This window comes from Tachysurus fulvidraco, chromosome 17, assembly GCF_022655615.1.
Source record: "Tachysurus fulvidraco isolate hzauxx_2018 chromosome 17, HZAU_PFXX_2.0, whole genome shotgun sequence".
Lineage (NCBI taxonomy): Eukaryota > Metazoa > Chordata > Actinopteri > Siluriformes > Bagridae > Tachysurus > Tachysurus fulvidraco.
Window position 1 is genome coordinate 473,246 of NC_062534.1, and position 27,500 is coordinate 500,745.

The following is a 27,500-nucleotide window of genomic DNA, read 5'->3' on the forward strand; positions in this document are numbered from 1 at the left end:
TTGCTTCCTGATGCATCTCATCATCTCGACAAACGTCATGAAGCGTCCACCTGCTGCACTACACACACAGCGGAGACGAGATGGCGGACAGACGACGGTTTATTCTGGGAATTATAATGTGTGAGATGAAGACAGACGAATGTTTCGGGATCAGGAACACGCAGATGATTAGGGGGAACAACTGTCTTACTAAACTCCACGTCTATAAACATCGTCCTCTTACACATCAGGAGAAAGAAGATAAATAGAGAGTGAAGTAAAAAATATTTAGCTGTTATTAAAAATGCATATTTTTGTCCAGGATACAGCAGGTGTTCATTAGAAGATAAACACTAGAGCTCTCTGAAGTTAACACACAGCTAATTACGCTATATTAGCTACGTTCTTTAGCATCTTCAGTGATTTCTGGATTAGAAGACTGGAGCTACGAGCCACCTGCTGCGCTCGCTAACGGTCTCACGCTAATCCGGCTCTGATTTAATTTATTCTACATTACTATAGAGAACTAATGTGAATGAAATCAGCTCATGTTTAAAAGTCACAACATGTGATTTCCATCATTTCTGTAGCTACATCATCATCATTAATGATGAGATTTGACGAGAGGAAACTGGAGCTGGAGGAGTTCAGTAAGAGTTCACTGAGAGCTGAGAGTCAGTAAGACGGGAACACCGGACAGACACACAGACACACGGGATACCTTACATTACACAGTGTAAAGGGAGGAGCCATCAGCCATGGACACTAGCGTTAGCGTTAGCGTTCAGCAGTTCACTAGCTGCAGTGCTACAGTGCATAGTGTGTAATTTGAGACCCAGCCTCAGTATGGTGTGTAGTGGTGCACTCAGAAGTTAGAATCTGACCGTATATGTGCATATAAATAATTCCTCATGAATATTAAAGAGTTCTCTGCTACCTTTTTCCGATCTCGTTCTGTCTGAGGAACTGGATATTGTTCATGCTATCGGATAATTCCGGATATTGTTCCACTGAGAGAATGTAATATCCGTCGTATCCTTGCACTCGTCCGCCGTTGAGTAACTGTCTCTTCTCCGCCTCGGTCCACAGCCGAGTTCCCGCCTCTCCGTCCCGTATGCATTGTGCCTCCCGCGCCCACGCGCTCGCCAGTGCCCTCTGTCGCGCTAACTCCAGCACTCGTGCCCGCTCCTCATCCAGAGAGGCTCCGTAGCGCACGTGAAGGGTTAGTGCACCGCTCTGCAGCTCCACGTCCGCGAAACGGCGAGTGCGTCCGCCCATCGCGGCCGTGGACTGAGACACGCTCACGTTAACACCGTTTTCCAGCTGCTTTCGTCCCGTCACCAACCGCAGTGCGGCCAGGTCTGTTTCCGGAGCTCCCACTTTAACAAAGTAATGTGTGTCACGTCCGTCTAAAGTGAAGTGCAGATCTTTGAGGTACAGAGCTCCGTTGAGGATGTTAGCGACTTTGATGCAGTCTTCGTTAGCGATGCTGAGTGCGCGTGTGATCACCGAGCCTCTGTACAGCGCCACCATCACACCACGACCAATCAGAGACTCGCTTGGAGCGAACCACAGCCACGGTCTGGACACTTTTTGAGCCTGAGGCATTCGCTCAAGAGCCAGGAAAGCTTTGGCCTGACGCAGGACCTGCTGCTGAACTCCGATTGCCTGCAAAACAGATATTTTACATCCACCGTTACTATTAAAGTCTCATTTACAGACTTCATTTATCATTTGGGATGTAAAGCGCTCCATTCGACACAAATACAAGCTGCTATAAAGTCAGAATTTTATTAATATTCTCATCATTCGACTCAATGTAAACATTTTTATGACTTTTTCAATCATCTCACATTAATGTTGTTTATAGATCTGTTTATTCACCTTATTAGGTTTGGATTAAATCTTCTTGAATGAGGTGAAGAGTCGAGAACTACGGGATTAATAAACATGATCTCATGTGAGTGACCTGACACTGAACACTGTCTCCACTGGGAGCCGATGATGAGGAGCACTAAGTGTGGGATCATGCAGGGTTTACTCTGTCTACAGAACCTTACAGGAGATGGAGATCAGGATGTTCACACAGATAAGCAGTGAGTCTCTTCCACTTCATAGATTCTTCAATCGTTACTGAAAATAAATAAATACAGACTCTAATCTATGGACCTACCGGAAGATTGTCCCAAATTTCACTCTTAGCCAGCTCATAGGACACTCGAGTCATTTCAGACTTGGGACGTGGGAATCCGGGAATGCTGTTGTGGAGATGAAACCCGAACACAACCAGCCAGGTGTTAACATCTGCAAGGAACAAATCCACAATCATCAACATGTCTCTGCTCTCCGTAATTAGGTGCTCATGATCATATAAATCCGACATCTCACCTGTCAGGAACTCTTTCACATCCTGGATTTTGCTGATGGGATTGTTGTTACGGAAGGCATAGAGGTTAAAGGGTGCTGGGTTTTTCCCGATTGTTTTCCACAGTGTGATATCTGGAGAGGTCCAGCGTCCCGAGATGATGTCGTAATCCCGCTCGCCGAAATAAATCAGCTTAGTCGTCGGTTCATAGAGCCCGCCGTGGAACCCGAGGACGAGCTGGAGCTCTGGGTTCGAGTCGGAATAAATTTCTCCATACGCTGTGTAGTAAATTTGCTTTAAAAGCACTCCGTCGCTCCCGAACACTGCTAGCGGCGTTCCAGTGTTGTCACAGGCCACATAAAACTCTTTTCCACTGCTAATCTCCATGGCGAACACGTGCCCCTGAAGGTCGTAGTACAAAGAAGTGATATCTGCACTGGAGTGGTTATAGACATGCGTAATGCGACTCGGGTGGCTCAAGTCTGCATAGAAAAACTGCAAATGCTGCCCCAAACTGGATTTAGTCGAAACTCTGCGTCCTAACCCATCATAGCGATGTTGAACGCTCCAGCCAGCGGATTTGCTATAAACACGCTCCAGGCGTCCGTTGGAGTTGTAATGATAGACTTCGGCTCCTTTCTGGTATAGAAATCCGTCCTCGTCCTGCTCGTACTGAAGGTCTCCGTGTCTAGTGATGCGATCTCGGAGGTCATAGCGTAACGGCAGGATCCGTGTGCCGATCGCCGGGCTAAGCAGGTGGATGTTTCCATTTAAATCATAGCTATAGCGCCATGTTGGTTTTTTGTTCAGGTAGACGGTCTGCAGCTGGCCGTCCACGTCGTACTCATAGCTGTATTTTGTAGCGTTAGCGAAAGGTCCGATTTTCATCTCTCTTGAAGTGACTCGACCCACTTCGTCGTACTGAATTGCGCTCCAGAACAGCAGTGTCCGGAACAGCTCATACTGGATCTCCCGAATTCGTCCATGGCCGTCGAAATGTTTAGTGTAAGTCATAACGGAGGTGGAGATGATCTGATTGATGTCGTAGTAAAGCACACCGAATTTTCCGAACTGCTCCACTTTTCCAGAAATGTCATCGTACTGGTAGAGGTCGATGGGCAGCGGCGTCTCATTGATCACACCCTGAATGCTGCTTACACGGAGATTCCCATCGTACGCGTAATCAAACCTTGCGCTCACCATCCCGTCTTCACTGAAGCGATAGATCTGTCTGTCCACCAGGGGGCCTAGCTGTCGGTATCTGATGGTGCAGATGAAGCTTTCACTTTGCAGATTTACTGTCTTTAAAACGCTAAGGGTTTCGTCGTACGTGAAACTGACACGTGTGCTGTCGTACACCACTTCGGCTAGCTTGTCGTTCCACCGATAGCGATAAATTACCCGACGTCCTGTTCCCGTCCGAAGCAATCGAAGAAGTCGCCCGTCTTCGCTGTAGTCCACGGCTACAGATGCATTGCTTTCCGGAAGACGATACAGATTCCGGTAGTACGTGAAAGAGCGGACGGTTTCCATGGTGTAACGAGCGACGCTGGGCATGACCACCGCACAAAGTTCACCATCAGAGTTGTACTCGAAGGTGAACTGCCGCTGACTGGCCAGGATCAGCACCATAGACTAGGAGAACATGTTAAAGATCAGTTATAATCATATATAAACAAGACATTTTGAGAACTGAACCTGGTTAAGTGAATAAAGGATGTGCAGTGAAAGATGAGCGTTACCTTCTCCAGGTGTGTGTAGCTCCACATTTTCCCATCAGGAAACACTCTCGTACGAATGCGCCCTTGTTCGTCGTGCTCTATTTGCTCTACTACAGGCCCCCACTGGATGGCGCTCAGCTGCCCGTTGCTCTTCCTGGTCACGTTCACCAGCAGTAACTTGCTGCTTGGCATCCACACAGCAGGTTGTCCCGTCGCATCGTAACCGATTTTCAGGAGGAATTTGCGATGATCGTCATAAATACGCTCAGTTCTTAGCGTGCGGTCGTAATCGACAGAGAGGATGTTTCGCCCGTTCACCTGAAAGAGCAGAGGAACGCTAACATTTGAGAACTTCCTCCTTAATGCTGAGAAAGTGAAAAGACTGAAGCTTTTAATGGGTTTCAGACATCAAGAAACTCTCTGAACTCCCTAAATGACCAGAGACTCAATTTAAATCCTCAATGTAAAAGTAAGTGGACTGAGTGAAGAGATGAAAGTATTTTACTGGGAACAAGCAAGAGCTCATTGTACTTATAGCACACAGCAACCTTAATTATTTACTCTGCAGACACATCTGCCTTTAATAAAGCATCGTTTAGAGTCTTTAGGTCTCAGAGCGAGCAGGTAATACGTCTTAATTACACACATTTAGGTCTTTAAACAAACAGAATTCTATCTTTTTTATTTATTTAATTGTCATTCTTTGTTGTTTTGTTGTGGACGGAACAGTAAAGGAACAGTAAAGGAACAGTAAAGGAACAGTAAAGGAACTACAACTAAAACTTTTTGGTCTCAAAGCCGCATTAGAAAAGCAAGCTACATGTGAGAGTTGACGAGGATCTTGTACAACAGAACCCTGAAAATGGACCAAGAGTCATCAGGATGAGAACGTCCTCCATGAACTAACACTGTTCTAACACAGGAAACATTTAGGGCCACATTGTAAGGGGTTTTTACATCTTTTAAATAAAAATAAAAGTAAAATGTAATTTCTATTAAAATTAAAAAAAAAAAAAAAAAAAAAAAAAAAAAGAATTAAACGGTTCTAAACATCTTCTGACCAATCAGAATACAGACTACAGAACTGACCAATCAGAATACAGACTACAGAACTGACCAATCAGAATACAGACTACAGAACTGACCAATCAGAATACAGAACTCAGCAGGATGAACCTAGATGTGAGGAATCAACTGAACTGAGAAACCCACTCGTAGTTTGCGCCCGAACACCGTGACCTTGGAGCGAGTCTGTTCTTTCCTGAAGCGCCACTCGACCAGGTTTTGCCCGGTGTCGTCCGGGAGCGTGATGTTCCTGCGAGCCACCGTAGGAGACGAAGCACCGCACAGGATGTGAGGCTCGGTTTGGAAATGAGCGCTCAGTCCGTTTGTATATAAAACCCACAGAGAGCTGTCGTAACCCACCACGTAGCTCGTCTTCAGCTGATCTGCAGAGATTTCAGACAGGAAGATAAAACAACATCTGATCAGGTGACAGAGACGATGTTCTGGTCATGTTACACTGAAGGGAACCCAGGGAAGTAAAGTAAGGAACAGAGGCAGCTGAGAGCATATACAGTATGGAAACAAGTGTTTCACCAAGACAAGCCTCTCAGCATGGTCCGGGGGGTAAACCGGGGGTCCGGGGCGTATCTCCATGATTGGGTTCAATCTCATGAATTTATTAAAACTCGGCCAAACAGTAACTTTAAAATTGTGCATGGAAATAAGTTCATCATTTTCCAGCCACGACTGAGAGCTGCATGGATTTAACATACAGACTCGAAGACACGCCCACATTTCCATATACGTCACCAATGACACGCCTGATTGTGGTTTCTCCTCATTCTGTGTTTCTGTGATAAAGATCTGGTTAGTAAAGATTTCTTTTTCATTAAATGAAGACATTGCTGTCAGAAATCACTGGTATCTTTATACACGAGCTGGAAGACGAGCACATGGTGTCACATGGAGAGAAGGAGACCACCGTAGCTCACCCTGCCGGAGCGTGAGGACAGTCTGATGGGCCGATCTGTTGGCCGTGATCCCGGCTCCTTCTTCTCTCTCAGAGTTCTTCATTTCCACTGTGGAGAAGATGCCGGCATCACCGAGCAGACTGATCACCACCCCACTGGGAAACGTCACGTTAGTCAGCTTTCCTTCGCTGTCATAACTGTAAGAGGAAGTCATTTATGTTACAGGATGTGATGTCAGCACTTCTGTACAATAAACCATGAGGAACTTGTCCCGATGACTCCGGCAAGAGAAATGAAGACACCATAAACACAAAGTGTGCTGTAACTTAAATTAAATAATTAATTTAACTTAACTCATTATTTTCGGCTTTTTGAGTTCTCTTAGTTTCACAATATGAATATAATATAATTTAATTAATTCAAATCTCATTATTTCTTAAGAAATTTAAATATTGCATCATTATTTTTATGTAATGTTTACTTCATAATCCACTTATTTTGGTTGAACAGCAGATTGTTTATTTTAACTTTGTGTTTTGTGTTATTTAAATTAGTCAATTAATAATTAACATAAAGTGCTTAATTAACATATTTCCTCGTTAACTAATGCAGTATATAAATGGAAAGAGTTTTTGTAAAGAATCCTGATGGGAATTCTACAGTCACGTTGTTTTGTCCCTCGGTAGAAACTGTAGAAAAAACTTTCCAACTCACTCATAGAACGTGGTCCATCCATTGGAAGTAATCTTGGTTGCTAGGAGACCACTGTTGCCATGGTAAGTGAGCATCACCAGATCCCGCCCCTGCGTTCCCAGGCTTTTCAGTGCCCCGTTGGAGCCGATGTTTAACCAGACCACCTGATTATCCGGCGCCACGATTCGGACCGGCTGGCGATTCGCATCTCTCCGGATGCGGAGGGTGTTTCCATGGCTATCGGTGACAGAGGTCAGATCTCCATCGTTGCTGTAGCTGAAGTTGTATTTAAAATCTCCAGTCACAAGATTAGCAGTGTGCTGGTGCGTTCCATTGGAGTCAAACATGTACACTTCCTGTTCTGCAGTGGAGGCTACTTCATAAAGTCCGTGTGCGTTCAGCTGAGGTTTGTTCGTCCCGATCGCTCGGATTCGGATATTTCCCAGATCGGCGACATATAACGTTCCGTCCGGAGTGACGACGAGCGAGGAAGGTGCGTTGAGACGAGCGTCTTTAGCGAAACCGTCTCCCGTGAGGTAGCAGTCGCAGTTAACGTCTGTTTTACAGTCGCAGTCGGACGGTGACCCGGCTAAGTGAGTGATCTCACCGTTCGGTGCCACGCTGCGAATGCGGCTCATCTTCCGCTCGTCCGATTCTGCGATGTGTAACACTCCTGTGAAGGACACAGCGATGGCGCTCGGAGACTCCAAGTGAGTGTGGGTGGCAAGTCGGGTTTCGGTTACTGTAGGTTCAGTGACAGGCAGCGGACAGTGTAGAGGTCGACCTGCGACCACGCTGACCTGCCCCTCTTCTGTAATACGCAAAACCACACTGCCGTCCAGAACCAGCAGAGAATTATCCACCGGACTGACGGCCAGATCTGTCGGCCACTCCAACGAAACCTGTCATGAAAATGAAAAGCATACGTCAGCATCACTGACGAGCGCTAATGCTACTGTACATCTGGAAGGTATAAACACCCCGCTGTTTGGTGTGTGCCATTTCTCACAGATGGTTGGAGAAGAAAAGCTGCCGATTGTCTCTTAGTTCTAATGCAGACACGTGGTAGTGCGGTCCACACACACTGGGGTACACACACGTTTTGGACACACTGTGGGACACACACACGGGGACACACGGGGGGACACACACGGGGGGACACACACACGGGGGACACACACGGGTGGAGACACACACGGGGGACACACACACACGGGGGGACACACACACGGGGGGACAGAGGCACGGGGGACACAGACGGGGGGACACCACACACACGGGGGGACACACACGGGGGGACACACACGGGGGGACACACGGGGTGACACACACGGGGGGACACCACACGGGGGGACACACGGGGGGACACACACGGGGGGACAGACGCACGGGGGTGACACACACGGGGGGACACACAAACGGGGGGACACACACGGGGGGGACACACGGGGGGACACACGGGGGACACACACCACGGGGGGCACACAACGGGGGACACACGGGGGGAGACACACGGGGACACACACACGGGGGACAGACACACGGGGGACAGACGCAGGGGGGACACCACAGGGGAAACACGGGGGGACACACACGGGTGGGACACACGGGGGACACACGGGGGGACAGACGCACGGGGGACACACACGGGGGACACAAACGGGGGGACACACACACACACACACGGGGGACACACACACGGGGTAACACGGGGGGACACACACTTTTTTACACAAACTTTTTTACACACACACACACACACTTTTTTACACACACACTTTTTAACACTTTTTTACACACACTTTTTTACACACACACTTTTTTACACACACACTTTATTATTTAAAGACTTAGGACTTTAGGACTGTTTTATCTTTCATGTAATTTTCTGTTCCTACCTGCTGGATGTCCATAACGGCGTCACAGCCGAGTGGTCGAGCTGATGCGAGGTCGTTTGACCCCAGGATGGTGGTAATAACGCCACTTTGGTCCACTCTGCGAATCACTGTTCCATCTACAAAGTAGATCAGACCGTTTTTGTCCACGGCGATCCCTGTGAGAGGGAAAGAGAGCATCAAACACTCAGCGGTCTTCTTCTCTGTTAGTGAAGCGGAGAGCAGCCAGGCTGCATCAGACCTGTGAGGCTTCACATGTTACGTGGGTCACTGCACACGTTATTCACGTCTGGCTGCAGAATTACTGCTCGAGGATGAAGAGGCAGAAGAGGATGTACGGGACCGGCGCTCCGACTCTCCTGCACTCTCACAGCTTTCCTGTTTTAGTTCCTCACTGCTGCTTGTTAAATGTAAATTTATTTGAATTAAAATCCTCTAAACTCTACACCAGAGTTCTACACACCTTGGGAAGTACGTTTCTCTTTATGGTTTGATTAGTTAAACATCCCACAGCGATACTGATGAACTCAGTAACCGAAGGTCATGTAGCTAAATATAGTCTATAAGATTTCAATGTGCATTAAAGCCCACAGTGAAAAGGCAATGTTCCTCTTCATCTTCTGACTGTATGGAGCACCGACTCTGTGTCTGCTGAAGCTTTGGACTGCAGATGAACTTTATGTGGTGGAGTAAGCAGAGCAACATCAGGGGAGTTCTGGATCCTGCAAAGTTTAATTAGTGCTTCAGGATCCTCTGAGAGTCTCAAAGGGTTCTTTAGGGTTCTTAGGAATATAATCACCAATTGACAATGCAGTCTGTTAACAGCTGGTGACATTTCATCAGGCTGAGCTTATCTGCATTAATTAAATCCATCATCTGTTCTTGAGGTGAGAAAGATGGGCTGTTTTTCATCCCTCAGATTCTGAAGCGAGATGTGATGGAGATTTCCGAGCTCTCAGCAGTTACAGCAGTTCCAGGCCTACTAATTAAATCTGATCAGTGTTCGAGAACTTAGAGAGAGCTTGGACCACTGTGAGGTCTCTGTATACGATGAGCAGCTCTGGGGTTTGTCATGAAATATAAGTGACCTGATTACAGGTGTTTACTATCTTTTTGAGAAACCACCTTCTGTGTCTATCCTCAGGTCTGATGATCTGCTTACAGCAAAATAATTCACATACAGAAGCTGTGATGTTTCATGGTTAGAAAATTCTGGGTCACTGAATCTATACTCGGATAGATCGGTTGCTCTAAGGGCTTTTATTGAGTTTCAGTGTCGATGCTTCTGAAAACGTTTCAGCTCTAAACTAAGACCTTGTTGGTTCCTGTGAGGTCAGTTCAGTAGATCAGCTGCATATTTATTGGGTCTTTCAGAAATTTGAGGAATATAAGGTCTGATCAATCCGATAACTTTGGTTCCTCTCAGATCTGATCAACTCTAAAAAAAAAAAAAATCTGGCAGGTGGCAGAAAGTTGAGGTCTTCTGGACCTTGTGACTGCTGTCTGGTCAGAGTGGTCACTGTAAGGTCTGGTTAAAGTACCACCATTCCACCTGGAAAGATCTGATTACACTGAGGAACCTGTGAGGAAATTCAAAATGCTAATATTAGAGTTGTGAGATTTGATTAGTGTTTTCGGTCTTGTAAGTACCTTTAGGTCCTGTGAGGAGAGCCTCAGAAGCAGGTCCTCCATCTCCACAATGATTCTCATCGAAAGGCAGACAGTGATCCCCACTCCCTGCTACGATCTCCACGTTTGCCTGAGGATCCACTTCGCCGGTCAACACCCGGGGCCTGTAAATCCGCCTGGAGTTGGTGTCTGATACGTACAGCTGCCCCCTCACGGGGTCCGAGCTCAGGTAGTAACGGTGAGCTGGGTTATTACTGGGGAGAAGATGGAGGAAGAGATGGATGTGTTGATTAGATGAGTGTAAATGCAGAAAGGAGAGCTTGGTTTGGAGATGACAGAAGGAATAACGCAGTGTTTGAAATATTAATGTTTCTGGAGAAGTTCACTGATTCACCATCTGTGTCTTTTTTGTGCGGTGCTGAAGAGAGAAGGCGAGCGCGAGGAAAGGCGGAATAAATCAGACGTGACTAGAAAATATTTGAGGAGGCAGTGATGATGCCTTGAAGTGTGCCAAATCATTTCAATCGTTACGACTCCCAAGTGAGGGGAGGGGAAAAATAACCATGATGCACAGATCTTAATGACTGTCAACAGCTGAAGGCATTTCATCAGGCTGCGCTGATTTACATTCATTAAATCTATCAGTCTGCTCTTCCCTGAGACAGTTAATGTGGACACCATTAGCATCCAGTGAAAGACAGACCGGGGACACGGGACACGGCGTGCATCGGTGACTCTCTACAGGAAATCCATAAAGATTACAGGCTTTGTTATTAAAAGCTGTTTAGATCGAACATTTCCGTAAGAGCCGCCGCAGATCAGTCCATAACCTTGAAGTGTTTATGACTGGAGTCACACGAACGAGCAGCACTCAGGCTCCGCCCACTACGATAATGAATATTTTATCATTACTGTGTATCAGCTTCCTGTCTACACGACAGCAGTGTGGGTTCTGCATGTGTTACAGCTGCCGATCAGGTCGTAACGTTGTGATCCGTAATTCCTTATTTCATCTCGTATGCAGTTTATGTCACTTTGTGCTGTAGAGCCTGAGACAATGCTGAGAAGGAGAACACTGTGTACTCCGATGGAACCTTTACGCAGCAGTGAGTCATGTGATCTGGACCTGCTTTATTCTGTCTACATGTTGCATGATCTTTCCCCTGAGCTGGGAAGGATGTTCCTCCTGCAATCCATGGATCTGCTTATGTTAAGTTATAAGTTATGTGTGAACTTTGGATGACACCCTTATTACCTTCAGACCTCAGTATATGAGCTTGTAACAAAAAATAAATCAATAAATCTGTGAAATTTACAGTCAGTTGTCAAATAATAACAAACCCTCTCCATTTCATCAGAAATCTAAAGCAACTGTAGACAGGATCGATTTCTCAAAGCTTATTATTTCATTATTTACTAATAAACACCACGGAGCTTTTGTGTAGCTGCTATAACACTTCATGGTGGTTACTACAGAGGGAACTGGAGATGCTATAACACTTCATGGTGGTTACTACAGAGGGAACTGGAGATGCTATAACACTTCATGGTGGTTACTACAGAGGGAACTGGAGATGCTATAACACTTCATGTTGGTAACTACAGAGGGAACTGGAGATGCTATAACACTTCATGGTGGTTACTACAGAGGGAACTGGAGATGCTATAACACTTCATGGTGGTTACTACAGAGGGAACTGGAGATGCTATAACACTTCATGGTGGTTACTACAGAGGGAACTGGAGATGCTATAACACTTCATGGTGGTTACTACAGAGGGAACTGGAGATGCTATAACACTTCATGGTGGTCACTACAGAGGGAACTGGAGATGCTATAACACTTCATGGTGGTTGCTAAGGCTCTGCTGCATTACAGCACCACAACAGTGTGACTTTTGATTTTGTTTTTCTTGTCAGATCAAAACGAACATTTTTACTGACAGGAACGAATCTATTCCTGAACAAGAAGATTTGAGGATGGAGACATTTTTCAGCCCTGAGAATTTATCAGCACACTTCATTTCTGTCAGATCATCATCATCATCATCATCATCATCATCATCATCATCATCATCATCATCATCTATCACGATAAAGCCCAGAATTCTGAGCTCTCGGTTACGGAGTCACTCACCTGTGTCTGAAATCCTTATTCCTTTAAGCAGCAATGAAAAAGAAAAACAGGTCAGATGTAAATAAAGATTAACGCTGATACAGGAAATGCATCATTACATGAGAAACTTCCTTTCTATAATTAATAATAGACATCAATCAAAGTGCCGGTCGACTCGTCCTCTCGTCGGTGCGCTCGCTCTTCCGTAAAATCAGTCCACATCCACTGATCGTTCTTCAGCTGGTCCTGAAGCTCACACCTCCGTCGTACCGCTGCGTTAACGCTAATCAGACCGGTTCGCTTTGAAGTCTTCCACACAGAGAGAGGAAACGAATCATCTCAATTTGGTTTCATTCTCAAGACACGGCCAAGCTTTCACCTTCAACACGGTCACGGTATAAATATACAGGATGGAAAAGCAACAAGAAAGAGAGGGATGTAGAGAGAGAGAGAGAGAGAGAGAGAGAGAGAGAGAGAGAGAGAGAGAGAGAGAGAGAGAGAGAAAAGCACACGGACTGAAGACGACCAAGCGACTGCTCAGGTAACGTCTTAATTCTGAATTCAGAGCTTCTGATCAAACCAACATGTGTCACTTACAGGACGACTTTATAATGCTATAGTGTTATAGTGCTAATGGACATGTGTCAGAACTCCAGAGCAGTGTTCAATTGTCCATCCATCCATCCATCCATCCATCCATCCATGCATTTGTCCCCCAATTCTTTCCTTTATGTTCTCTACTTATCCCTCCATTCCTCACCTGAGCTCCATGATGCTGGTAACGTTTCCTGATGGATCGATGCGTCTGATGTAGTTGAAGTCTCCCACATACAGACTTCCATCTTTGCCCCACGCCAGTGCTACAGGTGCAAGCAGCTTGTTCCCCCCAGCGGGGGCATTACAGCTGGGGCAGGAGATGCTCCTCCGGCGTCCGTTACCCATGATGGTGCTGATGACCGGGGGCAGCTGGGACAGGAACACGTTCTCACCATTTCCTTTATATAGGATCCCTGAGCCACAAGACACATCAGAAGAGTTTAGTGTTCAGGAGCTCAACACTCAGCACTCAACACTCAACACTCAACACTCAACACTCAGCACTCAACACTCAGCACTCAACACTCAACACTCAACACTCAGCACTCAACACTCAACACTCAGCACTCAACACTCAGCACTCAGCACTCAGCACTCAGCTCTCAGTACTCAGCACTCAACACTCAGTACTCAGCACTCAGCACTCAGCTCTCAGCACTCAGCACTCAGCTCTCAGCTCTCAGTACTCAGCACTCAACACTCAGCACTCAACACTCAGCACTCAACACTCAGCACTCAGCACTCAGCACTCAACACTCAGCACTCAACACTCAGCACTCAGCACTCAACACTCAGCACTCAGCACTCAACACTCAACACTCAGCACTCAACACTCAACACTCAACACTCAGCTCATGCTGCTATTGATGAACACTCGGCTCTGTTACAGTAAGCAAATCAATGACATTACAGTGAAATGCTCAGGAATTCATTCGGCTTCATTCTATTGATTCAAAATTCATGAGACACATTAGTCAAGATCTGAACGAGCAGCATGCCTCCTGGGATCGAGACATGCTAATGGACATCAGCGTATTAACAGAAGGATCTTACAGGAGTCTGAGGTGCGTTAGAACCTTTCTGGATTTGTAATGTGTTTCAGAGGAACATTGAGGTTCCTTGAGGTCCATCACAAAGGAGTTTTTTGGGCTGTTAGCTTTTTAATCATCTACATGAAAACTTTATTCCAGAGGGACAATCCAAAGAACCTTTAAAGTTCTGAAAGCAACCTGAGGTCTTTAGACTGGTACCTGCTCTAGCTAGCTGAAGAGCTAAACCCCCCCACACCACAACCACGAGCAGGTCCTTAACTAAGAGCCATGATCAGTGATCGGTCTATTCGAATTCTTCATGGGACAAGTCACATGTGAAGAGGACAAAAAACATCTTAGTTGTGTCCTTAAGCTGGAACCCCATCTGATAATGATCTGGAATGATTTGTCATACAGGGTTTGTCTGTTTTCAGGAAAGATCTCAACAATTCTAACCTTTAATCATTCAGAGTGAATTCCATCCATCTATCCTTCAACCCCGTCACTAATTCCATCATTATTCATTTAAAAATCTCAACATTTACACAACAAATGATCATGTTAGTCTTTGACCTCGAAGAAGAAGGTCATGGACCATCAATAAAGTAAGACATCATAGAGTTCCTGTAAACGCTTCAGTCTGCTAATCGGATCCATCTCCATGATCCACAAACAGCAGCCATTTTAAACTAAAGTCGAATTTTTAACGAGTGATTTTATTTCATTTCCTGTTTAAACCCCACCTTAAATCCACCTGATGAACTGCTGAGTGACGTCCAGACACCTGAGTCCACAAACAAGATTTATATTTGATCCGTTACTGACAAACTGTTGGAGAAAATGTTTGTCTTTAAATATAAAAAAAGAAATATGTTATGGTTCCTAAACTTGTTGAGTGATTAAGATCTTATTAAGAGATTATAAAGTTACTGATAATTAATCAGAAATGTTTAAGCTCCTTTAGATGTTCCTCATACAGAAACCCTGGCAGCAGAAAAGTGTAAACTTTAAACACCCCTTAAACTACTCAGGCTTTCTCGTTAACAGATTCAATTAAAAATTGAACTTAGGCCCCACCCACATTGACCTAGGAATGTCTGTACGATTAGGACGTGTTGAATCTTCTGTTCAGCCACAAAGGAAGCTGAAGCAGCACGATCATTCTGTACGATTAAGAAGCTCTGGTGATGTATTGAGCGTCGGATGCGGTCAGAGGGGACGTCCGAGCCGATATCAGCCTCGCTCCTCATTCTGAATCCAACACGTCCAACAAATCCTCACTTAACGAAGAGAAATCGGTCTGCACAGCCGCGTTTAACTCCTCTGACCTTGACACAAAGACAACGTGGTGGAGAACCTGCTGCTCTGACGGTCTTTAACTTCCTCCTGTTTGTTGTGCTGCTGCTTAGGAGGTGAAGATGGAGATAGAATGAAGATATCTGTGAACATTTCTGTCTCAGAGTCTACACCTTTTATTTAACTATTTTAATTATAGAGGAAACAACCATACAGAGGTGTGTGTGTACAGCCGTAGGAACTGTGTGTGTGTACAGCCGTAGGAACTGTGTGTGTGTACAGCCGTAGGAACTGTGTGTGTGTACAGCCGTAGGAACTGTGTGTGTGTACAGCCGTAGGAACTGTGTGTGTGTACAGCCGTAGGAACTGTGTGTGTGTACAGCCGTAGGAACTGTGTGTGTGTACAGCCGTAGTAACTGTGTGTGTGTACAGCCGTAGGAACTGTGTGTGTGTACAACCGTAGGAACTGTGTGTGTGTACAGCCGTAGGAACTGTGTGTGTGTACAGCCGTAGGAACTGTGTGTGTGTACAGCCGTAGGAACTGTGTGTGTGTACAGCCGTAGGAACTGTGTGTGTGTACAGCCGTAGGAACTGTGTGTGTGTACAGCCGTAGGAACTGTGTGTGTGTACAGCCGTAGGAACTGTGTGTACAGCCTTCATCACAGAGACATTCCTCCATAATATAATGCTTATGATCATGGATTATTCAGATTTACAGCTTGCATGACCGAGCAACAGTCCAGTAAACAAACACATGAATAAAATGTCAAGCCAACAAGATGCACATCTAATCTGTCAAGTACGCTCGGATATTTCCAAAAACATGCCGACCCAATGAGCCGGACACGAATCGAAGAGGGAATGGATTTTGTTCTGCACATAATAAGCACACGTGGTGGGTTTGACGTGCTGAAATCTCTCTCAGATCTACTGTAGATATTCTGTTACAGAAATATAACCACCAGCTCTCGGATTGTTCTAAAGCTAGCGTTCTGTAACGATACACACGCTACGGACCAGGGGAAGCACAACAGAGAGGTTTACTGAAGTCCGGGAACATATATATCTGAAATGAACAGTACGAAGCACACACACACACACACACACACACACACACACACACACGCACACACACACACACACACACACACACACACAGGGGATATCACAAGAATCCGAGTCAATGGATCCTTAACTTAAAGAAGATATAAGAGTGAATCCTGTCGCTCCGTAAGTGAGGATGAAGGAAGGGTAGCAGATTGCTAGAAGACAGACGGGAGTCTGGAGCTTGAATGACTGCAGAGAAAACGTTAGTACATACGAGAGCAGACAATGAGTGAGTGACTGAGACTGGCTTATATACTGTGTGTGGATTGGGGAATGAGGAACAGGTGATGGTGTTTAGTACTCAGGTGAATGTGGATGCTGGTGAGGGAGTGAAGGACCTGGTGTGGATGCTGGTGAGTGAGTGAAGGACCTGGTGTGTATGCTGGTGAGGGAGTGAAGGACCTGGTGTGGATGCTGGTGAGGGAGTGAAGGACCTGGTGTGGATGCTGGTGAGTGAGTGAAGGACCTGGTGTGGATGCTGGTGAGGGAGTGAAGGACCTGGTGTGGATGCTGGTGAGGGAGTGAAGGACCTGGTGTGGATGCTGGTGAGGGAGTGAAGGACCTGGTGTGGATGCTGGTGAGTGAGTGAAGGACCTGGTGTGGATGCTGGTGAGGGAGTACCTGGAAGGACCTGGTGTGGATGCTGGTGAGGGAGTGAAGGACCTGGTGTGGATGCTGGTGAGGGAGTGAAGGACCTGGTGTGGATGCTGGTGAGGGAGTGAAGGACCTGGTGTGGATGCTGGTGAGGGAGTACCTGGAAGGACCTGGTGACTCCGACACATTCACAGACTAATAAACATTATTTGCATATTCTGTTCATATTGATTTAAATCTAATCAAACCTCCATGATTACTCCGTGTCACACTTTATTAGAAATATTCATATTTATCATTGTGGTAAAAACATGAGCTATGTTGCTAGCTAAGCGCTATGCTAGCAAATGCTGGCTGACATTTACTGTACAGATGATTTAGCCTTAGAGTGCTGATTGTGGATGTGGTAGCTCAGTGGTTAAGGTGTTGGGCTACTGATCGGAAGGTCATGGGTTTGAACTCCAGGTACACCAAGCTGTCAATGCTGGGCCCCTGAGCAAGGCCCTTAACCTTCAGGTGTAAGTCACTCTGTATAAGGGTGTCTGCTAAATGTAAATGAGAACACGTCACCTGACCTGCTCCTCACACTCCTCACACCGCTTTCTGAAGGATCTGAAGCTTAATTAAAGAGGACGCAGGACAAGGACACGTCTTCTCTTTCCTCAGCGCTCTGTACCATTAGCATGTTGTGTCTTCATCCTGTTTCTGAACTGATCTCATGCAGCATTAATCATATCAACGATCTTATTACAGATTGATTTATTATCATATCCATATTTCTATAGGAATTAAAAAAAGTTTATTTCTTTCTAAAATATAAATAATAGAAAAGAAAGAAACAAGACAAGGCCTTTAATGGAGCTTCTAATGTCTCTATGTTCATCTCCTGGGTTCTGAGGTAAGAGCTCGGCTTCTGGCTGATGATCGATGCTCTTACACTGAGTGCTCTGATGTCATTATTATTGCAGCATTTAGCAGAAACTCAGTCACATGACTTAGTCCTCATGAGTAGAGGCTTAAAGTAAACATTTTATTCCCTCCATCCGTCACACAAGCACTTCTTCTGCTCCGACACCACAGGTTTGATTCCCAAACACAATGTACTCAGAATTAAAAGTATTCGCAACGATTTAGAAATTATATTTAATTTATCTTTGTTTTATCTCCACAGAACTGCTAATAAAGCTGAGAGTCGCACGCAGAAAGCCGCAGCGAGGTGATCGGACGTCTGATCCGCCCAGTGTAGAGTCTTTACTGTAAGACAAATGAGATTGTCAAACCCATGCGCTGCTTCTACACATTAATTACACTGCTGAGACTCGACGCCTGGCTTTTTTTTATCCTGCCCTTTATTCCTCCGATGAAGAGTGACGCAGGGACTTAAAGACGATGTGTTCGTACGTTAAAGCTTACATGTGATTTATAAAACTCTGTGATTCACACAGCGGCACAGAGGAACGTGTCGTTTCAGTAATTCACTGAATCAGGATTTAAAGAGATTAGACGTGCAGCTGCTCCGTAAATCCGTGTTCACTGTCAGATTTATTTCTTTATCAGACGGCACCTGAGTGATTATAACGTGTTTATGACTAACGTGTAGCTGATATGGAACACAATGAGAAACATGAACTCGTGTATGTAACCGTGCCGAGTTGTCTACGGCGTTGTCGTCTTTCGTCTCGTGTCATGTCTCGTCGTGTCTTTGATCCTGTTTTGTGTTTTTTATTTAATAAACCCTTTTATTTTTACTCTATCCTGCATTTGAGTCTGTTTTTATCCCCACGTCCCTGACAGAAACACATTAAATGACACGTGTCATACGGCATGAACGAAGGGACTGAATCAATCAGGCTAAGCTAGTTTTGTCTAAAAGCATACGTTTACTTATTGAGTGAATTTGTGTTGTGGGTTTTTCAGAGGTCCACAAGACACAAGGGGGTGGAGTCATAGGTCCACAATACACAAGGGGGCGGAGTCAGAGGTCCACAATACACAAGGGGGCGGAGTCAGAGGTCCACAATACACAAGGGGGCGGAGTCAGAGGTCCACGAGACACAAGGGGACGGAGTCAGAGGTCCACAAGACACAAGGGGACTTAGTCAGAGGTCCACAAGACACAAGGGGGGTGGAGTCAGAGGTCCACAAGACACAAGGGGCGGAGTCAGAGGTCCACAAGACACAAGGGCACGGAGTCAGAGGTCCACAAGACACAAGGGGACTTAGTCAGAGGTCCACAAGACACAAGGGGGGTGGAGTCAGAGGTCCACAAGACACAAGGGGCGGAGTCAGAGGTCCACAAGACACAACGGCACGGAGTCAGAGGTCCACAAGACACAAGGGGACGGAGTCAGAGGTCCACAAGACACAAGGGCGGAGTCAGAGGTCCACACTGATGACACCACACGCCAGTGATTGGTTACCAAAGCGACGGCGATCCACCGTGTATTAAGACGGTCGAGATTTTCAACTCCCAAAGCAAATTTTGGATTTGGAATAAAAATATGATCGTTTCTATGGAAACAGCAGGGTCTTTATTCCAACACTGCAGATTATTTTTCACTATATAAAGAAACCCAACTGGGGCTTTTTACAATAAACGTTCCACTATAAAACCTAAAGAGCTGCTGAGGGTCTGTGGGACTGTGGGTTCAGTCATAAACAGAACATGAAGGTTAATAACTCAGTAAAGCTGCGTGATGGGACACATAAAGCAAGATAATCATAAAACGCCAAGGATAACAGCACAGTCTCAGCGTTTATCTCATACTTTATCATGCTTTACTTCCTCCAAATGTTTCTTTCACACCCTCATTTTAGTAAATAACAGCTTTTAAGCCCACGTTCGCTCTTACAGCTAATACACCGATTTACACTCCGACTGAATTACACAGGTTCATCTATTAAAGAGTGAAGAGGTGTTTATTACTGAACACAGCCGTTAGTGTGGTGTTGCTCTTATACAGAAGCATCGGCTGGTCTTCATCCTCCACAATGGAAGCAGGTTACATCATTAGAGTGGCAGTTTAATCAACATGAGGCAACAGAGGAGCAATAAATCTTCACATCAACTCTTCTAGTGAGGAAGTGAAAGCCAGTAACCTGAACATCGTAAGATTTCCTGTCCACATAAAGCATGTTTAAGTTAGAAAGTGTTTAACAAAGAAACCCTTCCAGAAGTGATGAATGTGTGGACTGTCTGAACTCGGTGTCTTCTCAAAACACTTTTTAAAAGGTTCCAGCCAGAGCCGATGTAGGAACTGGAGTGTAAAATGAGGTTCTCTGCTTTGTCGAATGCAGGAACCCTAAATCATTCTACACAGAAACCTTTTCTGTGTCCATTTAGAATTGTAGAACCCTTAAGCACCAAAGAACCTCTGAGGAACCGTACACACACACCACACTGCACAGACACCAGAGGTTCTTATATAAGACTCTGTAATCTTTTTATACAGATGGAACTGAATGCACACTTACAATCTAAGTACTCCTTCCTGTTCACTAACCCCGCCCCTGTTTTAGAACCACCTACAGTTCTAGCCTCTCTCAGAAAAACCCGATTCATCACCAGCCAGGATTTATTATCCGCTTATCTACTACACACATTATCACCCATGAAACTTTAGAACAATGTTAACAAGTGTCAGAGACGGAACCTTGAACGTCAGGAAAGTTTCGATCATTCAGTAGAACTGATGAAGAATCTCAGAGGAAGCCCATTTGCTTTGGCTCACTGCTAGCACACCAGAAAAATGACGCAATTAACATATTGTGAAACCCTCAGTGGTGGTCCTGCAGAAATAAATCTGATCTCCGTATTTCTCTGTCAGCATTTTGTACTGGAGGAAGGACGTAATTCATTCATCCAATTCAGGCTGGAGCAGAACTTCTGTGTTCTTCTGATCCTGCACCGCTTTTAATCGTCCATTACTCTGAGCCATTAGCTCTGGACGGATCACATGCAAATGAGGGTCATATATTAAGACTGGCTGAATATTTATGGTTAAAGCTCATGTGACCTCAGAGCAGCGAGAACGTGACCTTGCTAGAGGAAAGATGAGAGAAGAACAAAGACAAAAAGCGTTTCACCGTTCTGAAGATCCAGGATGTGATGTTTATCCAGCGTCCAGCCGCCCATGTTAGAGGCATCAGGTTCAAACCCCTGTAGTGTGGAGGTTCTCCTCTCCCAGAGAACCAGGCCCGGGCACGACTCGTACTCGAAGCCCACAGACACTGAGGAGAAAAATAACAACACAATAAAACAGAATCAAAAACATTTTCAGAAACATTTCTTAAGAATCTGAAGTGATTTCCATGACTTTATTCATGTGCACCTTCAGTATCACACCTCATTTCATTTCTATCACATTAATAATTCCAGCAAATGAAAACAAACACAAGACATTCTCTACAAAAATGATCTGAAATACAGAAAAGACTCGAAAAACATGTTCATTATTTTCTGCATGATGTCTAAAACATCAGATGCAGCCATCAGGCGTGAGTTTCTCCTCCATCACGACCTCCTCATAGTGCACTCTGTAAACCTACGTGTGCAAGGATGGTGATGGATGAAGGTGTCATTAGCTACAGATCATTAGAACATCATGTCATGTCACACTATCTCACGTCATGTCACACTATCTCACGTCATGTCACACTATCTCACGTCATGTCACAATATCTCACACCATGTCACACTATCTCATGTCATGTCACACTATCTCACGTCATGTCACACTATCTCATGTCATGTCACACTATCTCACGTCATGTCACACTATCTCACATCATGTCACACTATCTCACGTCATGTCACACTATCTCACGTCATGTCACACTATCTCACGTCATGTCACAATATCTCACACCATGTCACACTATCTCATGTCATGTCACACTATCTCACGTCATGTCACACTATCTCACGTCATGTCACACTATCTCATGTCATGTCACACTATCTCACGTCATGTCACACTATCTCACATCATGTCGCACTATCTCAAGTCATGTCACACTATCTCACGTCATGTCACACTATCTCACGACATGTCACACTATCTCACGTTGTCACACTATCTCACGTCATGTCAGACACTAATGTCAGCATCCTTACTCTATTCCACACACACACACACACACACACACACACACACACACACACACACACACACACACACACACACACACACAGAACACACAGTCCTTATGAAGAATTTGATTTATCTACACAAACACACACACACACACACACACACACACACACACACACACACACACACACACACACACACACACACAGAACACACAGTCCTTATGAAGAATTTGATTTATCTACACACACACACACACACACACACACACACACACACACACACACACACACACACACACACACAAACAGTAAGGTATAAGTGAAGCTTCTCTGTAGGTTATTGGTGTGTGATTAGTGAATTCAGAGCTTCCTGTGTTCCTGAGCTGCAGTTTGCTTTGTAACTCTTTGTTTCTGGTTCTAATTAATCCGACTCGGCCCGAGGCGAGAGACGTGATTGTTCTTTTCTTCGTTGCTTTGCAGCAGCAGCAACATGATAAAACGTCGTCCTGCGACCTTCCGTGGTTCTGCAGCTCGTTACGCTTCAGCAGCAGACTGATTACACATGCAAACAGGCCGCTGTGCTAACAGGTGGTCTCTGAAACACGGCTCTTTGGAGCTTTATTTATGACCTCACGGCTGCACGGTGTCAGACTGGGCAGGAAAAAGGCATCGGAGTGCTTACACTCGCACAAAAGAGCTAACGCAGCCCACCTTCAGCCAACAACATGGCTAATTATAGCTAACAATGCAGATACACCGATTATAGTGTAGACACAGGAACACACACTGCACCATGAAGAGCACAAGCAAAGTTTCTTTTTAACCACCAACGAATGTAATCATTCAGGACTCGTCTTAACTATCGTGGTCCTAAACAAATAAATAAATAATGTGTGTCATCGTAGACGTGAACGATAAACCTTAAAACAACAGAACACAAAATACTAGGAATTAGAAATCTTTCTCTTCATTCACACACCAGTTTTCTTTGTTTCGATTGTGATTTAAAAAATCACAGCGACTCACCCACAGCCTCGGCCAGGCCGTACACCGATTGTCCGTAAGCGTCGGTTTTATCCCAGATGAAGGTGAAAGAGAGTCTTGGAGATGCGGGAAACTCCTTCTGGAACATTCTTCCTTCCACAGCCACCATCAAGTGCACTTTAACGAGGCCGAAGGGAAGGAGAGTCTGGGTCATGATCACCTTCAGGACCGGTTTGTAGGAGAACGCCCGAGAGCTGAGATACACCAGGTTCACATCACTGCCAGGAACGGCGGTCTGCTCGTGGAGAACCTGGAGAACCAGAGCAAGAGCTTTACACTTGACTTCCTGTCCCTTGTTCCTTAATAATGCGGGTTAGAAGAAAAAGAACTAAAACTAGAACAGAACCAGTACAATAACAGGAGGAAGACAGAGATCATGAATAAAACAACAAATCTGGAGTGAGGACTAAAACTAAATCAAGGACTTACAAATGAAGACTAGAACATGAACTTTAACAGAAACCAGAACCAGAACCAGACCCTCCTTTTCTCAGCATATCTTGGAGATGGATTGGAAATGACACGTTCTGCTTCCCTGAAGTAAAACTCACCTGTGTCTCAGGGATGATGGGCGTGACCTCAGGGGCGGAGCTGTAAAAGGTTGATAGCGGTGTTGTCACTATTTGTGGGGCGGGTCTTTCAAGGCCACTGAGCTCACAGATGGGCGTGTGCTTTTCTTCCAGCCTCATCACCAATCGGTTTACCACATGAAATACTCGCCATGGCAACCACACAGAACGGTGCATTATGGGAAACGGAGCACGAGTGAAACTCAGAGTCAGAGACGATCCACCGTTAACCAACAGATCAAACCTGTAAGAGACAGAAACGAATCAGAACCAGTCACTAGTACAGAAAGGAAATGTGTGTGTGTGTGTGTGTGTGTGTGTGTGTGTGTGTGTGTGGACGTACATGCCGTCCTGGCGTGTGATGGTGTATCCGTGTTCCGTGTCGTGCAGCAGTGAGACGTTCACCCCGATCAGCGGCGTCCCGTCCTCCGTGATCACCTGACCTCGAATTACAGACACCAGACTAACACACACACACACACACACACACACACACACACACACACACACACACACACACACACTTTATTGTTTCCATCTAAAATGTATCCTAGCGAATGAAACATAAGCTATTTACACTGTGTAGCAGGAAAAGGAGCTAGTTTTCTGTTCTGACCTGCTGATAAACGGGCTCTCTACAGGAAGTCGATGCGTTCCTCTCTCTGCTATTAGGAAGCTGACTCGTGTATAAAAGGTCATGGTGGGGGTTAAAGGTCGCTGAGGGGTCGTGGTTTTAGGGTCCGGTGCTCCACGGCAGAAAGTTTGTTCCTGACAGGACGTGTGAACGCAGCAGTCCGGATCCATGCAGTCCATCAGACCGTCTGTCTCACACAGCAGGACAAACGCTCACAATAAACAACAATGATTTAAATATTTATTAAAATTAATCATTATTATTTACATTTTACATCCTTTCACTCTTTTTATAGACATTTATTTTTTGTCTCTTATTTATACCGGAAGCTAAAGAACTAGAAGTTAGTGTTCACTAGGGGATTAAGTCTAATCGAATAGGGGGCGGAGCTAATATATGCGCAAGCTGTGATGTCACCAAATAAACTCCTATGAATTCAAGCAATCACATCTGATATGCAAATTTACAAGAGGAAAACAAGATGTTATTAAACATCACTTCTCACCTCCTTCATTGTCTTTTCCGTCGGAGCAAACGGTTTCCATGGCGACATCACATCCTGTTCCTCTCCATCCGGGCTGGCAGAGACAATGCCATCCGTTCTGATCGAGAACACACCGTCCGTTACCGTTACACAGACCGGGACAACTGTCTAAACACACACACACACACATATACACACACACACACACGGTCAAGAGCTTCAACTCAAACATGCAATTACCACACACACACACACACACACACACACACACACACAAACACACACACACACACACACACACACACACACAAACACACACACAGGTCTCACACATTGAGGGATAAACAACATACAGAATGTCAAATCAATCAACATACCAGACATCAGAATCTCTGTAAATTCACACTGACAGTGATTTCAGACTGTGTTCCATTAATACACTAAACTGTGTGTGTGTGTGTGTGTGTGTGTGTGTGTGTGTGTGTGTGTGTGTGTGTGTGTGTGTGTGTGTGTTTCCACACCAAAGTGTTTTATTTATTTATATGACACGTCATACTTTTGATCTGTTTCTGGTTACATTTAATGTCCTGTGAATAGAGGAAGTTCTTGTCACTTACAGCAGCTCTACACAGCACTTCCTGTGTAACACACATGTGTGAGCCAGCTGTTGCTATGGAAACAGTAACATATTAGAGTGAGCGCATTAGTATAAACCTGCGCTGTCGTAAAAAAACTAATCAGCACCTCCTGACCAATCAGAACGCAGGACTCAGTAGTGCTGGGTTTGCTGGTTTCTTGCTGGTTTCTCCATGTTCTAGCTTCCTGTCCTGCTGGGAAAAGTTTTTTTTAATCCAGCAGCAAAAACGAATTCCATCAGATTCCCTCGATCTTCTGCTGATTATAAAATTCCAGCAGAACTCGCTTCCCAAAAGAAGCTCCTTCTGTATGTGGGTTGCATAAATTAGATGAATGTGGAACAACACAGATCATTAAAACACTATTAGAGAGCAGCGCTGCGTACGTATTAAAACCCATTAAGATCTCCAACTCTCGAACGGTTCATAAGGTTTATTTCAGGTTTCAGGTTCTTCTGCCCCAGAACTTCAACTCTGACTTCTCTCAAACTGACTTCTCCTCATCGTCCTTCTCGGGGTTTACTCCTCAGCCTGGTCTTAAGGTTCCTTCTGTTAGTCTGACAGTAAACTCAGCTGGAGCAAAGATGGTTAGAGGAGAGAGAGAGAGAGAGAGAGAGAGAGAGAGAGAGAGAGAGAGAGAGAGAGAGAGAGAGAGAGAGAGATGAAGGCTTTAAACTAATTCTGCAGCTGTCAAAGCGAAAGCTCTCCATGATAAACGTGATGAAGGTTTGAGTTTAGGAGCCAATTTGGCATGTCTGAGATCTCACTGATGCTAAAAAACCACCATGAAGTGAAGTCTAAGGTCCGCTGAGGACAGGAAAAGCTCAGAGGTCATTTACAGCTGCTTCTCTTTCAGAGCCGCGCCGTAATAAACGCAATATATGAGAAACAGACGACTTCAGAGACCTGACTAATGAACCTGCATCTATTTTTGATTGCTTTTCTGTCTCCTTTTCCAACGCAGATCATTTAGCACTGTGAAGGTTCGCTGTTCTCGTCGGTTTTTGGCGTATAACATTAAAGTTTTACAGCAAACGCAAACTTCTCTACTGCTGTAGATGATCAGGGAGAGCTGTTAGAGTCGAGGTTTACATCGGTGAGAAAGGTTTACACACGCTGCACTTTATGTGTCAAGTCCTTTTCTCTGTGTGGTTTTATGTAGCTTTATGAGCTTTATTTAGCTTTACGTCCTGGAGAAACGTTTCATATCACTGTGTACTGCGTCAGATGACAATAAAATACAAATTACGTCGTTTTAGTTATGTGTATTTATTACACCTACGTCGCTGTTACGTCTACAGTCTGTCTCTATATCGCACTAACTGATGATATTATTATACAGACTCTCTATATCACATCGCCAATGTCGCATTATACAGACTCTCTATATCACATCGCCAATGTCGCATTATACAGACTCTCTATATCACATCGCCAATGTCGCATTATACAGACTCTCTATATCACATCGCCAATGTCGCATTATACAGACTCTCTATATCACATCGCCAATGTCACATTATACAGACTCTCTATATCACATCGCCAATGTCGCATTATACAGACTCTCTATATCACATCGCCAATGTCGCATTATACAGACTCTCTATATCACATCGCCAATGTCGCATTATACAGACTCTCTATATCACATCGCCAATGTCGCATTATACAGACTCTCTATATCACATCGCCAATGTCGCATTATACAGACTCTCTATATCACATCGCCAATGTCGCATTATACAGACTCTCTATATCACATCGCCAATGTCGCATTATACAGACTCTCTATATCACATCGCCAATGTCACATTATACAGACTCTCTATATCACATCGCCAATGTCGCATTATACAGACTCTCTATATCACATCGCCAATGTCGCATTATACAGACTCTCTATATCACATCGCCAATGTCGCATTATACAGACTCTCTATATCACATCGCCAATGTCGCATTATACAGACTCTCTATATCACATCGCCAATGTCGCATTATACAGACTCTCTATATCACATCGCCAATGTCGCATTA

General features: G+C 45.0%; 1 protein-coding gene across 1 annotated transcript in view; it reads right to left on the reverse strand.

The window, feature by feature from the left end:
- Nucleotides 1-27,500, reverse strand: part of si:dkey-237h12.3 (teneurin-3) — an 81,454-nt gene that overhangs the window by 741 nt on the left and 53,213 nt on the right. The window contains exons 14-30 of the mRNA XM_047802639.1: nt 24,847-24,993; nt 24,324-24,528; nt 24,051-24,170; nt 23,690-23,951; nt 23,121-23,388; nt 21,086-21,229; nt 13,135-13,384; nt 12,396-12,416; nt 10,280-10,512; nt 8,633-8,787; nt 6,756-7,636; nt 6,063-6,238; nt 5,278-5,513; nt 4,087-4,383; nt 2,368-3,979; nt 2,153-2,283; nt 1-1,647 (exon numbers count right to left, since the gene is read on the reverse strand). The exon at nt 1-1,647 is cut by the window's left edge and continues 741 nt beyond it. Coding sequence (XP_047658595.1) covers nt 913-1,647; nt 2,153-2,283; nt 2,368-3,979; nt 4,087-4,383; nt 5,278-5,513; nt 6,063-6,238; nt 6,756-7,636; nt 8,633-8,787; nt 10,280-10,512; nt 12,396-12,416; nt 13,135-13,384; nt 21,086-21,229; nt 23,121-23,388; nt 23,690-23,951; nt 24,051-24,170; nt 24,324-24,528; nt 24,847-24,993 — 5,873 coding nt within the window. The 3' untranslated portion in view covers nt 1-912. The remainder of the gene's footprint in view (nt 1,648-2,152; nt 2,284-2,367; nt 3,980-4,086; nt 4,384-5,277; nt 5,514-6,062; nt 6,239-6,755; nt 7,637-8,632; nt 8,788-10,279; nt 10,513-12,395; nt 12,417-13,134; nt 13,385-21,085; nt 21,230-23,120; nt 23,389-23,689; nt 23,952-24,050; nt 24,171-24,323; nt 24,529-24,846; nt 24,994-27,500) is intronic.